The sequence below is a fragment of the Euprymna scolopes genome, chromosome 16, assembly GCF_053919585.1.
Source record: "Euprymna scolopes isolate OS-2025 chromosome 16, ASM5391958v1, whole genome shotgun sequence".
Taxonomy (NCBI): Eukaryota; Metazoa; Mollusca; class Cephalopoda; order Sepiida; family Sepiolidae; genus Euprymna; species Euprymna scolopes.
The window spans coordinates 13,722,786-13,740,580 of NC_136497.1; the positions used below are offsets into that span (position 1 = coordinate 13,722,786).

A 17,795-nucleotide genomic window follows, 5' to 3' on the forward strand; every position below is an offset into this window, starting at 1 on the left:
ATTTTATAAATGCTTTCCTACTTCCAAATTGGATGGCACAAAGACTTAAGTTTGGAATTGCTAACTCACAGAAGTAACAGAGAGAAATGGAAAGATATTTTATTTTGAATGGAAATAAAATTAAGAATTTGGTGCAGCTCAAGTTGGAAGATGCATCACCTCACAATGGCATCCTGCAAGACGAGAATATCATGTTTTCGCGAGTCGTCAATTTTATTTAATTTTTTCAAATAAAACACAAGGCCGCATGTTTTTGCAAAACGTTGGTATCTTTCTTTAGTGAGGAAAAAGAAAAGAAAAAGGGAAAAGAGAAAAAAGAGAACACCATGGATGGCATGAGGTCACTATATGTGAATTAATATTCCTCATGTGGATTTAACCAGTAACGAATTCATTTTTATTCTCTTTTTTCTTTCAAGGTTCTCTCCTTTTAAATATCTTATGGTGTGTTTTTAGCGTCTACCAACTCGATCTAAATGACTTTGGAACTGACATTCACCTTTATATTAAGGTTCAATAAATAATCCTCCTGACTGAGGAAATTATTTGACTCTCAACTTTCAATACCCTGAGAATTTTAGCCATATCATGCTATCCTGCAATTAAAAATTTGAAGAGACTTTCATTTTTCATCTTTACTTTTCTTTTCAATTCCGTAGTTGATTTATAAACAAAAATAAAAACACACCAATAAAATTATAAAATTTAATTCTCTGAATTTATTTTCCTTATCATTTTTGCCTTTGTTGAACTTTTTTGCTTTTTACTAACGTACCCCAAAAATCTGATAATTTCACTGCTTTTTTTATTCAAGGGATAGAAACATGTAAACAGGAGATTTCAGAGGGATATAAGAATATTAGCCCAGACCTGGCTCGGTACTATTTAAAGATTTTCCTCATGAGTTTTTGTTTGGTGGGATAGAGCTGAGTGGTGGGTTTTCAACGGTGAACTCTCCTGCCATTAACTAAGCTGGAGCTGAGTGGATCTACATTCCAATCTTCATGCATGGATTAAAGATAACCGGATATATTTATTGTTACATTTCCAATCCAGTATCAAGCGCTCTGGTTATGTTCAATCCATGCATCAAGATTGGCATGTGGATCCACTCAGTTCCATTGTTGATTTACATGTTAAGTAGAGGCTCACCATACGAACATTAACATACCACACTTCAAATTCTTACACATAATTTGCACTCTGAGGTCTTGTTAGAATAGTATTTCAAAAAATATGTACCTTCTCAATTAAGGAGTTTATAAGTCGTCCCTATTTACTAACCACAAATAAAGAGTAAACATTCCCCATTGCAAGGTAATTTCCCGATCCGCACATATGAACATGAACGCACAATACTCAATAATGTGTCATCCCTGTTGGTACGAAAGCAACTCAATTCTTTAGCCTTAGTTACACAACCCTGCTCTCTTGTCTTCTTATTTTCTTAATGTTAATTAGCAATATAGGGGCTAATTTGCTTGTTTTTTGTTATAATTGAAGTCTTGTTACCTACACTGATTATTATAATTAATAGTATAGCTATTGGTATATTTTCTTTATATCTAAATATATACTTTTTTTGTATGAGTGTGTATGTATAGATATATTATGTATATGTGTGTGTGTGTGTGTAAATATGTGTATCTATGTGTGTATGCATGCATGTATATGTATGTGTGTATATATGTGTATACATATATATATGGGAGCCCTCTCCACCCCAGTGCACACATACATACACACAAACACACACGGTGCTAGTTGGCCGTTGACCTCGAAAAAGGTTCATTCGCCCTTTGAAAGGTCTTGTTTTTAATCCTTAAGGGAGACTAGCCGCCCTCCTCACCAAACAAGTCTGGTGGGGGAACCAGTTTAGTCGCCGTAAGCCGTGGTGAAGGCAACCTTTCTAGGAGAAGCAAATCTCTGATTTAAAAAACCATAAAGATGGAGACCAGTACCCACATTAAGCTGGTCTGAAGTTTAATTTGTTGCTGGCTATCTTGCTCTTGCTTGTTGCTGGATCTCAACGTTTTGAACGGAGAGAGAGACTTAGTTGTCGTACAAAGCTAAGACTCGGTAACATCATCTGTGTATAGATACTCCCTCAGGCATTTGTCTATAAAAATGGTCCTGTTGCGATGGAAGTCATTTTTGGGCTCATGGACTTCAAGTATCTGAGGGAGTGGTACTCGTCTGACAAGACGTTGCAATCATCATTATATATATATATATATATATATATATATATATATATATATACTAGCAGAAGTACCCGTCGTTGACTGGGTTCAAAAACAGCCTACAGAAAATGGTCTGTGATTGATGAAAGTATGATTTTTTTTTTTTTTTTTTTTTTTTTTACAAAGGCATCACCACATTATCAAGGCCCAGAGGCCATTCAAGGATAAGGGTTAAAGATAATGATAGGTTATGAAAAGGAGGGGGTTGTAAAGAGATAGGTTTTGATACTCAAAAATTTTACCCCAAGCAAAATATGATGAAAGTAAAGATAATTGTTGCGAAAATATATTTTTTTATATCAACTTTGTTTCCATTCGTAACCAAGAGTGACCAACAAAATGATGTTTCCTTACAAAGAGAAAATATTATATATATAATAATATGAATATACAAGAAATAAATGTTACCATAGTCAATAAAAGTTACTTTTATTGTAGAAAAGTTCATTGGTTTGTATTTTTAAGTAGTTTGTAAAAAAAAATTTTTTTTGTTTTTAATTCACGAATCGGTTTAAAAAAAATAAAAATGTCAGCGACTTTGACATGGAGAGCCCCGTTTTCAATTTGAAGGAGGGGCACCTGCGCATTCTGTGTTAACAATTTAAGAGAGTTCCATCAACGTAAGGAATATTTATAAACATATTTTAATGTTTTCCGTTATTTTGTGCTTGAGGAATATTCGATTATGGCATGTGTAGTTTATATAAAAATTCATTTGAGTAGTTATCGCCTCAAATTTCGTTTTAATTTCGGTTCGCTGAAATTATTTCAAGTAAAGAGCATTAAAAACTATTTGAAAACATAAAAAAACATGAACTAAACTTTTATTGACTATGGTAACATTTATTTCTTGTATATTTATTTTTTCGGGTAGTCGTTTGTTGGCGTTTCTGCTAAACACTCTTACTAAATAATATCGACGAAATATCGAAAAACAAAGAAACAAAAACAGTTTTGAAAAATAATGAAGCTTTACTTACTTTAGTAAAATAATCCAAAACAGCAAAATGGAATATTAAAAAAGTAAACACGTAATTACTTTAGTTTTTTAAAGCAAAGAATCGATATAAATATGAATAAGAAGAAAATGACACCCTTTTCAAGCAGAACAGTTTCGTTTCAGTTTTACAGTATTGAATGGTGTAGGATTACGCCGTCGGATTCAGGGTTTTAATTTTGTAATGTAAAGAACATGCAGAAAGGGTTGTAATCATCTGAATTCCTTCTAGTACACTGACAAAAAAAAAGCTTAAACAGATATATAAATAAAAATAAAAAGGTTATGTAAACGTTTTTAAAAAGACACGTAATCACGTGAGCAGGATTTTTTCCTTCTTTTGACACTATAACAAGTAACGTTCTTATTTTTTATTATTTATCTATTTTCGAAAGAGTGTCACGTGCAAGTGGAGAAGGAAAAAAAAACAGAGTTATGCAAAATTTGTGTCTAAAGTTCCGACTTTTTTTTTGCTTTCACTTTAATAAGAACGTGAATTTATGAGGTGAATTTATTCAACACAATATGATTCAACTCAAAAAAATAAATAAAAGCTAACGTGAATTAAGATTAAAGTTAAGGTGTTATTGTGGACCCTCACCCCTTTTAAAAAACCTTGTTAAACTTTGTGACATATTTACATTCTATGGAGGTCGGGCGAGAACGAACACCCAATAATGTTATTATACCATATTTCTTCAAGCTGAACCATAATTATCAAAGTATATTTACGCAAATAGATATGAAAAGTCTTTGTTAAAGTTTGTGCCATATTTCCATGGAGTACAGGCACGAAGCAGACCCCACAATTTTATTATACCATCCCTATAAAAGTTGAAACATACTTATCAAAGTATTCTTATGTACATCTATATCAAAAACCCTTGTAAACGTTTTTTTTTTTATTTCCATACTTTGTGGGCCAGGCGCGAATGCAGACCCCACATTTTTTATGAACCACTGTTCTGCCAGATCAAACATACCCATTCCTGATCCTAGATACATCTTCTATCATTGTATGTAATCAGTTTTTTAAAATAGTCAACCATATAGGAGCCTATTCGTGACCAGACACACACACACACACACCGACATTCAGCTTTATATATATATATATATATATATATATATATATATATATATATATATATATATATATATTTTTTGATTGATTGAATTTTTTTGATTCATCCAGCCTTGACAGACGTGTTTCAAATATTATCTCTAGTACTTTTCTTTTAATGACTTGGAATTCATTCCATTTGTGCTTTTTCCAAGGAACTCTGCCTTTTGGATGATTTTGGACCATTTACCCAGTGGATTGAAATTTTAAATTCGACCATTTTGGATTTTACCATTTTTGGATTTTTACCTTTCACCGGACTATCCATTCATGTGAAATCTTTTTATTATTTTTCTTTTGCCTCCTGTTCCCCTTACCTCACCCTTTTTTTTAACCAAGTAAGATCTTTGACTTACTTGTAGTTTCATTAAATACTTTTATATGCAAAATCCGATCCTGCATTTTGCTAATTCCTGACCTCTGATGAGAAGGAGAGTATTTCTTCGAAACTCCGCGGATTAAGGACTATCCACTTATCTTGTGCTTCCTTTTTTAAAATTAAATATGTTTTTAACTCTTTTTCAAGATGTCTTTTAACATATTTTATTAATCATTTGTTCATATTATAAGCTCTATTTCCTTTTCGGTTTTATTAAGCTTTTTATATCTGGCTGAATTTATTTTACTTGTAAATATTAACTCTTTAATATTTATAATATATTTTAAGTTTAACATTTTGATTACCTTAGTAAACTTATTGTAACTTTTATTATATATATATATGTGTGTGTGTGTGTGTGTGTGTGTGTGTGTATAAAACATTTTTTCAGTTAAATATTATTAAATATTATTATTAATACCGATTTTTGGATACCTTTCAGTTAGGTATTATTATTATTTTTATTTAACAGTAAAGTATTAGCGTTAGGATTATAAAATAAAAAATAACACGTTCTTTTAATACGTTTAGCCTTAGTTTTACAAATTACTCACAAACATTATTATATTCTAAACCTTCAGATTAATTCTTCCATTCAAAGAACATTATCAATGCGTATAAAAATTAAAAACAATAGCACCTTATGCATTAAATGATGTTATTTGAGATGACTGGATTAATTCCATTTAAACAAATTAAAGAAATTAAGATGAATTTAGTTTAATTGGTTCAAAGGGTAATATTAGTTTAAAAAACGCATTATTCCATTTGTTTTTTTTTTTGGGGGGGGGGGTTCCTCTTCTTTTCTCTTATTTTTATTTTCTCAGTTTCTTTTTCTTTCTCTTTTTCCTCCCCTTTCTATATCCGATACACAACTTATAAGTGGCCAGTCAAACCTTTTTTATGGGTCTTTTGAACTTTGCCTAAAGAGATCACTTTCGGCTATATATATATATATATATATATATATATATATATATATATATATATATATATAAACACGTGTTCACCCCCCCCCTCTATCCCGTCATTATTACCTCCTCTCCTCACCACTAACGCTTTACCCCAATAATAATATAGGTTTCTAATAAAAAGGCTTCCACCAGACTTTAAAATTCTTCTTACTGGATCCATAAAGAAGAATTTTTCCAGGAATATGCCTGACCCAGATTTATACTCAGCTATGCGGATTACCCAATATACAGCTTGGATCTTATTAGCTCACTGCTTTAAAGAACAGTCACCATGGATTTTACCATGCATTTTGGATCTAAAACATTCATATCCTTTTCTTCAAATTCCATTGCTATATGACTTCTGATTAATCAATTATCTTGGCTTTGACTTTCCATGTCTCATGTCTTTAGCAAATAGGGTACATACCTTATAAATATTTGCTAATATTTTCTCCTCTGTAGAGATGGTAGACATCGAAATCCTATAGGTTAAGGAGATAAAATTTTCTAAAGTATTCTTTGTCTTGCTTAGAATAATAAAAATCTTTGATATGAAACTCAAAAATTTCACTTCAAAAATGTCTTTTTTGAAATTCATTGAATCATTACAATTAATTTTATTTGCTCTATCTTGTATATCGAGCAATTCTTATTTAGATGGGATAATACTTATAGAATATTACTGCCAGGAACATTCTGTAAATCTTATGATCACAGGCTTCCCTACCAGCTTATATTGTTAAATAACATTATTCTGAAGAATATATATATATATTTACTATAATAATAATTAAATACCTACAGACACTAGTGTTTCATCCTGTTGGTAATCATCAGTGCAGGGTGTTACGATTAACACCAGTAGATAGATTCAAACCCGGCAACACTATCCCATTTCTGGCTTCATTAGCAAGGACTTGATTCGCCTACCGTTAATCGAGAAATATTGTTGAAATTTAAACATTTATTTTATATGTGTGTGTGAGTGAGTGTTCTGTTTGTGTTACATTAGATAGACAAATTTTAAAAACTGTGTAAAATAATTCAAATCGATTCTTTTCAATTAAATCTTGTGTTTATCTGGAAAATAATTACCGACCGTTAAATCCGCTAGAAAACAAAATGGTGTATGCTAATAATAATGAAAGCGCAGTCTTATTCACATGAGGCAAGGTTTAAAGAAGAAAAAACTCAAATAAATTAAATGAGAAAGGAAACAAAATGTGAAATCTCTTCAAAATCTGATTGTTGTTTTTGAGATGAGTTCCACAGGGAACTAATAAATCAAATCTTAAGAAACGTGATCTATTTTAACAACAAAAAAAGAAATAGTTTTGCTTAAATATAAGAGGAAATAAATCCTTTGAGAGGAGGATAGATTTCACTGATAAAGGCATAATTTTTGCATAAAACTGCTTAAAAATTTCTCAAGTACTGAAAACCAAATTTGCAAAATAGAAATTGAGAGATAACACTGAACAAAGTGACAATTATTAATCGATTTACAAGAGATTTCATTAAATTTATTATCAAATTCCATATGATTTCAGTTCAAATGCTTTTTAAACGTTGAAAAATATTTCAATGTCTATAATAAACTAATTGGGTTTTTTTTTTTGTACATTATTTTTTACTTCACTAATAAAGAAAACACTACTTACTTAACATGTACCATTGTTCTTCATCATATTTAATGTCACATCGTAAACTTACAAGTGTGTTATTAATTTATAGTACTGCTTATTTGATACAACAAATATTTTTTGATTTAATTTTTATGAAGCCAGTTTTTCTTTTGTGTTTCTGTTAGCTTTTGATAATAGAAACACAAAAACTTCAGATTTCAGAGATCTTTAGGAGACTCTGTTGGTATAGTCACATTGAAAAACTAGATGAGAGTTATTGAGTTAGTAGATGTAGGACAGTTGAGGTAGCAGTGTTAGTTGATAGAGAAATACCAACAAAATCGTAGGAAGAAATTATAATATGGATTTAAGAAAAAGGGAGATGAATAAAGACCCGGCCAGAGATAGGTTTGTTTGGAAATCAATTTCTTATAGCATGTTATCATGTAAAATGGACGTTAAATGAAATGGGATGATTATTTTCAGTAATAATTTCGAAAAGAAAAACCCTGTCAACAATATCCCTCATTCTCTATTTGTGCCTAAATCTAAACGCATATTCCATGAACAAAGCTTCTTTCCTAGAACTGTCCGCCTGTGGAACTCTATTTTGCTGGGCTGCTTTTCAGCTGACTACAACATGGTCATCTTCAAGTCTAACGTAAACAAATTCTTGCAAAGCCATCTTCTTACATAATCAAATTTACCAAATTCCCACTACTAACGATTACTATGCTGTTGTCCTGATGACTGCCATACACTTATTAACCATTATATTCGAGTAGTCTTCAGGTTTTCATAAATGGTGACTCTCTTGTAAAAAAAAAAAACTCTATCAGATATTCCAAAATTGTTTTTATCTTCCATTGAGTTTTCTAATAAAAAAACTCTTTCATCTGACAAAATTCATTATTACATATTATTATGACAAATTCATTATGACATATTCATATGATAAATTCATTGACATATTCTTATGACAAATTCATTATGATATGTATGGAAAAGCTCATAGAAATTGGATGATTTCATGATTGTTTGTGATATAAATATATAGTTCTCTTCCACCGCAAAAACTTAGACACCAGGGTCAGAAAGTGGGATTTTTTTTTCTGTTGAGGGAGAAAGTGAAGTTTCAGATTTCCAAAAATTACAATTTTATTTTATACTAGCAGTTCAGCCCGGCTTTGCTCGGGCCCTATCTACTGTTCATAACTTTATGTGCATAAATATGTATATATATATATATATATATATATATATATATATTTATATATATATATATATATATATATATTAAAAAGTTTGACTCATGTCCAGGTAACTTACATATAAAATTTCAAGTTTTTAGACTCAAAATTGGCGGAGGAGTTTGTTAGAGTTTGCAACGGTCAACTCTTTAAACTTTGACCTCTTGGCAGCTACATTTTCGCTTAAAAACTGATTAAAATGCTTGTTGCATGTCTGAATACCCTTTATGTAAAATTTCAAATGCTTAGACCCAACATTAGCTAAATAGTTTGCTAAAGACCGCAAAGGTTAAATCTTTTGAACTTTAACCTTTTGGCAGACAAATTTTCGACCAAAAACTGATTAAAAAATTGCCTATGTCTGAATGCACTTTATGTAAAATTTCAAATGTTTAGACCAAAAATTGGCTGAGTAATTTGGTAGAGATCGCAGAGGTAAATTGTTTTTAACTTTGACCTCAATTTTTACGCCTTAACATTCATTGTTTTGTGCTCAAATCAAATTAAAAAGTTTGATCCATGACCAAGTAACCTATATTTAAAATTTCAAGTGTTTTGACCAAAAATTAGTGGAGGAGTTTGATAGAGTTTTCAAAGGTCAAATCGTTGAACTTTGACCTCTTAACAGCCAAATTTATGACCGAAAACCGATTAAAAAGATTTTCCCAAATCTCAATACCCCTTATGTCAAATCTCGAATCTGTAGACTAAAAATTGACAGAGTAGTTTGGTAGGGAAATGTACACAGACAGACAAACAAGTTCACTATATAGATATATAGATTTTTTTCCTTTTTAAGAACTTGGTGCAAAAAGCATTTCAGAAATCACTTTTATATTTGACACAAGAGCATAAATGTATACTTTATTATCTTTTTGGGAATGAGATATCCTACTGGATGCCAGGTATTTACCAACTATTTCAGAGAATCCAACTGAGAGGCCTTTTTAAGATTCTAACCATCTATTTAAGCGCAATTGTTTGTATCTTGCACTTGGTTCACTGGATATATTCGCCAGGTAGTTCTTGAAATTCTTTTTCATGAACCCAGTTGCACTTACTATAATGATAAAGCTATGTGTGTGCGTGTTGTTTAAAACTGTTTGACATTTTAAAGACTCTAGCTTTATTTTGTTATTAGTATTGTTTTTGTATTTCTCTAATTACACAAAAAAGCTCCAAGTTATTGTAGAGGTCACATGAACTAACTCTGTTTTCTCCACAGTTGGATGCCCAAAGAAAAGCTTGTTTGTCAAGGACGATAAGTTTCAATATAACAGTCCAGTGCACACATTTTTTTTCTATCTGATATTGTAATTAGGAATCACAAAAACATATATATATATCTATATATATATATATATATATATATATCCTTCCATACACAGACACGCGTGCATGTATAAGATATATTTAATTCAATATATTATGCTAGATCCATGTAAAAGTAAGTTATGAAAGAGAAGAGAAGGAGGTTATATACTGATGTAACCATCCAAAGCTATGTTGTTCACTGAAAGCTGTTTTGTCATATCACAGCCCCTCAATGTCATATCCACATGTGTTTCCAATTGAAATTAAATGGAACTGCTTCTACAGCAATCTTTACCTTTCATCATCTCAATCGCTATGAGAGAAAAAAAAAGTTTTTTTATTTTGTTTACACCACTTGTTGCATCTCTCTCTCTCTCTCTCTCATATATATATATATATATATATATATATATATATATATATACTAGCATTTCAGCCCGGCGTTGCCCGGGTGTTTGGATGTGTATGTTGAGCAAAAAAAAAAAGTGGTAGTAGGAAGGCAGGCTCGAACCCGTACCGCAAAGGAGGAAAAGAACGGAGTAAAACCTAACGTTTATGCTGTTACGACCACCGTCAAGCCGGAAGCAACATTTTTAAAAATTAAGGCTAGACAATCTAAAGGAGAGGATAACTTTCAAAAATATCGGTGAAAAAAGTGACCCCCCTCCCTGTAGAAAAGTGCCTAGTTGAAGGGGGGGATATTAATGTTTTTAGCAAATCTTTCGATATTTGTCGTATGAAAGGTCGAACTTTAAAACAATACTGATCTTGGTAAAATCCGTCGCCTCTATTGAAAGTTTAAGGCAGACATGCAAACATACATACATACATACATACATACATACATACATACATTTATATATTGGTAACTAAAAATTTTTGACCCAAACTGATAAAAAAGCTTGCCCTATCTCTGAATACCCTTTATGTAAAATTTCAAATATTTAGACCAGAAATTGTCTGAGTAATTTGGAAGAGACCGCAGAGGTCAATTTTTTTTAAACTTTGGCCCCTATTATGACCCCTTAAAATTTATTGTTTTGGGCTCAAATCAAGTTATTAAATTAGATCCATCTCCAAGGAACCTATATCTAAAATTTCAAGTGCGTAGACCCAAAATTGTCGGAGGAGTTTGGTAGAGTTCTCAAAGTTCAAATCGTTGAACTTTGACCCCTTAATCTCCAAATTTCTGGCCAAAAACCGATCACATCGATTTTCCCAAATCTCAGTATCCTGTATATCAAATTTCGAATCTGTAAACTAAGAATTGACAGACTTATTGCATAAGGAAATGTACACAGACACACACGTTCACTTTTATTTATATATATATATATATATATATATATATATATATATATATATATGAGAGAGAGAGATACAACATCTTCTGTTGTTCGCTTGCTTCATAGTGAGTTTTTACTACTGTTCCGGTAGTAATTTTTATCCTCGCTCTCTCTCTCTCTCTCTCTCTCTCTCTCTCTCTCTCTCTCTCTCTGTATATATATATATAAATCTTACTCTCTTTCACAACGCTATGCCCCCTCCCTTTTTAGATTTCCAAAGACTTTTTCTGAAATGGAACAGGGTCATACATTTCATTACTTCAAAAATATATTTTGAAATATTTGTATTGGTGCTTTGTTTTCTTAATTTCATTCACTCGAAATGCTCGAAATAAAGATGAAACGTTGATGAACACATAACTTGGTTTGTTTCTTTTTTATTTATTTCTCTCTCCCTCTCTCATATATATATATATATATATATATATATATATATATATATATATATATATATATATATATATATATATAAAGAGAGTGAGATGCAACCAGTAGTTTAAACAAATATATATTTTTTTAAGTGTTGGAACAATTAATCGAAAAGCAGAAATATCAGAGCTTTTTGGGGTATTGGAATCAAAAAAAAATTGTGCCTGTTTTCCGATGCCTAAAATGATTCTTTTTATTATTTATATTTGTTTGTTTGAAGGTTTACGTAAGTAAACCTTCATTTTACATGACTTGTGATAATAAATATTGATTCTAAACTAACAATAAAACTAAAATCTGTACATCATCCCTATAAGTGTATTTGTACGTTTGGGAAAATATATGCTTATATTTCATTATTTCATGCGTTTTGTAGTGACTTGACTACCCCCTTCCCTGAAAGAAATCCATATTTAGAAATTTAAAAGAATTGGAATCAGTAATTGTATCAGAATCTGGATAAATATTGGAATCGTCCCATCACTTATTTATATATATATATACACACACACACACACACACACACACACACACATTATTTTATGTATCTAACTTTTAGTATTTACTACGACAGTGCTCAATACGTAAGTAGAGCTAGGTAGTATATTAGCCTGATGAATCCTCATGAGGATGAAACACAGAAAATTTTGTGTAGCTTATTTGCATATACATTTTCAAAACTTTATATATAGATTTATATATATATGTTCAAAATGTAAATATTTTTGATCTTGATATTTTTCTTATTAATTTCATATAATAATATATTAGTAAGCGAAAAAGTGTTTAAAAAAATTACTTTAATTTTTTTTATGTTTTTCATAATTAATAGTGCCCCCCCACCCCGCTTCATGGTTTTGTTGGGGTGAGGTTAGATGTTATTAAAACGATGTATAATGAAGAGCGATCTCTTATTTGATCTCTTATGCTATGGTGTCAAAAAATTTTCCCAAATTTTTTGAACGCATCTTTTAAACATTTTGAAAAATAGACAAAATGCCTTTTTATCACAAACCATTGATTTTTTTTATCTTGAGTTGTTTTTTGTTTTGTTTTTTTTCTAATTAATTTTGGACAATAAAATGTCCATCATCAGAGAAAGAAAATAAAAATGATTATTATTTTTATTTATCCATTTTTTTTTTTTGTAATGTCCCTGTGTATTTATTATATAGAGGATTATATATAGAGAGAAAAGCCTATATGCTTTTTGAAGTTAAACTTAAATAGCATTGTATCTGACCAATTGATATTTTATTCTGACTAGCTTATTCTTTCTACCATGTTTTATGCAAGAAAATGTACTTCACTTCAATATTTATTCTGGTTATTAATGTTATCAATAATACATGGTATTTTTATTCTCTTCATCATCACTTTTTTTTTTGTTATTGTTTTTGCTTTTCTGATACGTGTCCGTTTCATCTAATGGTTGTCGATCATCTCATTTGTTTAACTTAGACAAATAAGACTTCTCATGCAAGAAGGACACAAGGAAACTTTGGCTGATTTCTATTCAAGGTTTTAAATGGGAAAGAATGAACTTAGGAGAGACTAATTACTACTGCTTTACTTCATAAACTCACTTTTCTATCTAATAAAATGGTGCACAGACATCAAAGTAACATTCGTTGAGATTATTGTTTCGTTTATTTGTCTCGTTCGTATGGTTTAATGAGAGAGACTAACTTAACTTTTTTTTGTGCTTGAAAATGTGACTTATTTGTTATATCCGGATATCGTTCGGCTGTTTTGTCTACAGAGTTTGACCCCACCTCCTACTTCAACTCACATCACCCCTTTCTGGGTACAATTCTGTTTGTAAATATGTTATCATAAGAATTTTGTTGAGGGCCACTAAAAGTGGCCCTCAACAAAATTCACTTTAGCTAACTTAATTGCAATTTACTGGCAAAGGGTCCTTACTATTTAAACAGAGTGACAGGAGGATAGCAATAGAAATGCTATTAAATAAAAGTAGGGACACTAAACAAGATAAAGCGAGAGAAGGAAATTTAGTAAAAGGTGGATCATATGGTGAGTTAATTACAAATTACAATGAATTAGAAAAATTAAAATATATTTATTTCAAACATAACTTAATTTCAAAGCAAAAGAATATTTTAGCATGTATTTTGCTAAACAGAAACAAATGTTGAACTTAGTTTAGGAAATAAAACATGAATTAAAAAAGAATTATCTTTATATGTCTATTCCATCTCTCTCTTCAGCAACGAAAATATTGTTTCAGATTTAAGTGTGACAGACTCAGGAAAATCCTATTTAAAATTCTAATTTGTAAACACAATTTGCTTGAATATTTTTACCTTTTCAATTCATTTTTTTTATTTTAATTTATTATTCCAATATTATCGTCAATTTTTTTTTTTTAAATCAAATATAATCGATGCGTTCATATGATCTTTTTCCATTCGCCAACACATAATTTTGTATTAAAATTGTTTGCAATAAAAATTAATCGAACCTCAAATGATTGATTATTCAGTTTTACAACTTAAATTCTTTGACACAAGAAATATTAACCTTTTAAAATAAGCATGACCTTTTCACTTTCATTAATCATAACAAAAGGATTTCCCGGCTGTCACTCAAACACAAAGGTTATGACATTTTCAATTAAATCATTTAATAAGGTTTTGGCAATAATCATCAACTCAAAAGTGTGTTGACCAAGAGTTTATGTAAATTAATATGATTTCTTTTTTTTACACACCTTCACCCCACACAAGGCATATCACCACTTGGACGTAAGGGGCTACTAATTGGAACATAATGCCTTAGAAAGATTAACAAGATGTTGGTTTACGTTACATTTGAATTTCTTCATATTAGTAGAGTTTGGGAAGCAGGTAGGGAATTCCAAAGTCTAGCTGTTTGAGGGAAGAACCTATTAGAGTAGAAAATAATGAATTTAACTTTATCAACTATGTCACCCATGGAACATATATAATACTTCGTTAACATTTTTTTTAGTGATTATTAATCTTATAACATTAATTTTGGGATTAATACTTCTTTAACATTATTTTTCAATCTTTCTTTCTTCATAAGATCTGATATCTCACAGGTGGAAATGTTTTCTTTCTTTTAAAAAGTGCATTCGTTATTTTTCTATTATTATTTTAGTCAACTTTTCACTGACTATCTTCATCACACTTGTTATTTTCATTTTCTACAGAACTTGAAAAACCATTGTTAAAAGACCAGTTGCAGGAATGGAAAGTCGAGGAAATACCACACAAACAAAAGATCCACAGAATCCACATCCTACGGGTGCGACTCTTATTTTTTGTCAACACGCTTAACTCACACATTATGACACGGGTAAGCAAATTCACGTTCATCCTTTCTTGTATGCATCTCCATTTACTTTTGTTCCAGCTAGAATAACCGTCACAGGTTATTCTCAAAATACTTGGGTTATTTAATAAGTACATGATGGTTGAATATTTAAAATTCATAAAAAACTAAACAAAAAAAAGCAGATGACTTGTTATGTGAAAAATTGTTTAAAAATACATGTATGAAGTTGGTATTTATTTGCTGCAAGGAGAGAAGATGAAGAAACCCAACTCTCTTAAGAGGATACTCTGGTACAGGTAAAAAACATAGTCGTGAGCAGACTCATCCACATTCCCTGGTGGTAGCGATATCTCCAGAGAAGACCCTAATTTACCTAATATGTGCTTTCGGGTTGCACTTGCTTACACCACCGCATTTATATTTGCCCTCTATCGCCCCCCCACAACAGCGGGGTTACTGTCTTTAAGAGTATATCTGAGAAAATTGACCTCATCCTGTCTGCTCATCCGTCGGCTAACATTCACATTTGCAGTGACATAATGTGGAATGGCTGACCCACTCAAATAAGACAGATGATGAGGGGAGGTTCTGTCATGATTTTGCCATTGCCTATGACCTCACTCAGATTGTTCACGAACCCACCTGTGTTCCCGATACTACCGGTCAGTATGCAAGCCTTCTAGACCTTTTTCTCAAAACTTCCTCTGAGCTATGTTCATGTTCCGTTCTATCTCACTGACCTATCCTGCCTTGACAAAGTACAAAATAGACTTTGTGGCTTAGTGGGGGATGCCCTTTTCTGTTCCCTGCAACATCTTTCACGATAAACACCCATCTAGCTAATTTCCCCAATCTTTATTTGTGCCTAAATCAAAACGTAGATTCCATGAACAAAGTTTCTTTCTGTGAAGTGCACGCCTGTGAAATTCTCTCCCGTTTGCCTGTTTCCCACCTGACTACAACTTGGATGTCTTCAAGTCCAACATAAACAAATTCCTGATTAATCACCCCCTTAAGTAAGACACTTTATCAAATCTCCATTACCAACTATTACTACGATATTATCCCATTGATTACCGTACATACAATAACCCTTATCACCGAGTGGCTTCCGGGCCTTGATAAGTGGTGATCCCCCATGTAAAAAAAAAAAAAAAAAAAAGGCACACATCAGGTGATTGACAATTAACTAACTCTAGTGCAATGAGTGATAAAAAGTAAGATTGTACATCTAAAAAACAAAAATTTATTTAACGCTCCACATATTTATGCACAATGAACCATGGTGTAATGGATAAAATACTTGGTAAAATTCAATTATAAATAAAGCTTGAATTCTCAGTGCGGGCAATACTCAAAATACAATTGGGAATTACTTAGAACTTCTGTTAAGTCATGACTGAATTAAATAAAGGGTTCCATTTGCAATTCTATCCAGATTCTTGAGTTCAACATGATACACCTAGAAAAGGTTGGAGGTTACATCAGCCAAAACTTTTTTTTTTTTTTCAATTTTCACCCCAAACAAGGCACAGTGCCACTTTGAAGCAGGGGGCTACTATCAGGGACTTAATTAGCGGGGTCATTATGAAGGGAGATGAGTAGAAAGATGTTTGTTAACATTACACTTGAACTTCTGCATATCATTGCAGTTGGGAAAGCAGAATCCCGGAAGGGAGTTCCAAAGACCCGCAGTTCTGGGGAAGAAACTATTGGAGTAAAAGGCTTTCTTGCACCTAGGGATCTCTACTGTAAAGGGATGAGACTTAGTAGCTTGTCGGGTTTGTCGGGGGTAGTTACGTCGGGGAGGTACAAGTGTTTGCAGTTCGTCAGAGCATTCACCATTGAAGTATTTGTAGAATAGGCAGAGGGATGCAACATCTCGTCGATGGGACAGAGGCTGAAGCCTAGATGACAGTTCAGGCCCTATCAGGTTGGCGACTCTCTTTTGAACCCTGTCCAGGAGCGAGAGACAAGAAGCAGATGCACCAGCCCAGATGTGACAACAGTACTCCATACATGGGCAAATGGTTGCCTTATAGAGGTATAGGATACTGTCAGGCGTAAGTAGTTTTCTAGCACGGTAGAGGGAGCCAACCTTCCTTGCAGCAGCCTTGGCAATGCTCTCAATGTATCTATTCCAGTTCATATTCCCTGTAAACGTTAGGCCGAGGAGTTTAAAAGAAGTACTTTCAGGTAATGTGTTCTTGTCCATTGCTATTAGTGGTAGAGAAGGTTTCTTGTAGTTATTGAAGGAAACAAGCTTAGTCTTAGCAGCATTGAATGTGACCAACCATTTTTGTCCCCATTCCACTACGGATTGGAGGTCATCCTCTAGTGTTTCTGCCATTTCCTTGGATATGTGTTCATTTGTTTTCCCCTCATATCTGTTATAGAGAGTGGTGTCATCGGCAAATATACCCATCTCCGAAACAATTTTATCAGGGAGGTCATTTATGAATATCAGGAATAATAGAGGTCCAAGGATAGACCCCTGAGGTACTCCCGCATTTATGTCGTATTGTTTGGATGTACGACCGTCGAGGACAACTTTGATTTTTCTATTACTTAAGAAGGATTTAATTACATTATGAATTCTTCCAGTGATTCCATATGATCTAATTTTCCTTAGAAGACCATCGTGCTATACCCTGTCAAAAGCCTTAGATATATCGAGGGCCACCGCTCTACCCTCCCCTGTTTTATCCAATGAACGGTATATACGTTCAGAAACTACAGTTAAGATATCTGCTGTTGAACGGGCTTGCCTGAATCCATATTGTTTGTCAGTCAGGAGTTTAGCAGCTGT

The 17,795-nt window shown here is 32.1% G+C and overlaps 1 protein-coding gene across 1 annotated transcript in view; it reads left to right on the forward strand.

Annotated features, from left to right (window-relative positions):
• The window catches only part of LOC145295839 (gamma-tubulin complex component 5-like), a 293,760-nt gene that overhangs the window by 256,325 nt on the left and 19,640 nt on the right, over positions 1-17,795 (forward strand). The window contains exon 19 of the mRNA XM_080141551.1: positions 14,862-15,007. Within this exon, the coding sequence (XP_079997677.1) occupies positions 14,862-15,007 (146 nt within the window). The remainder of the gene's footprint in view (positions 1-14,861; positions 15,008-17,795) is intronic.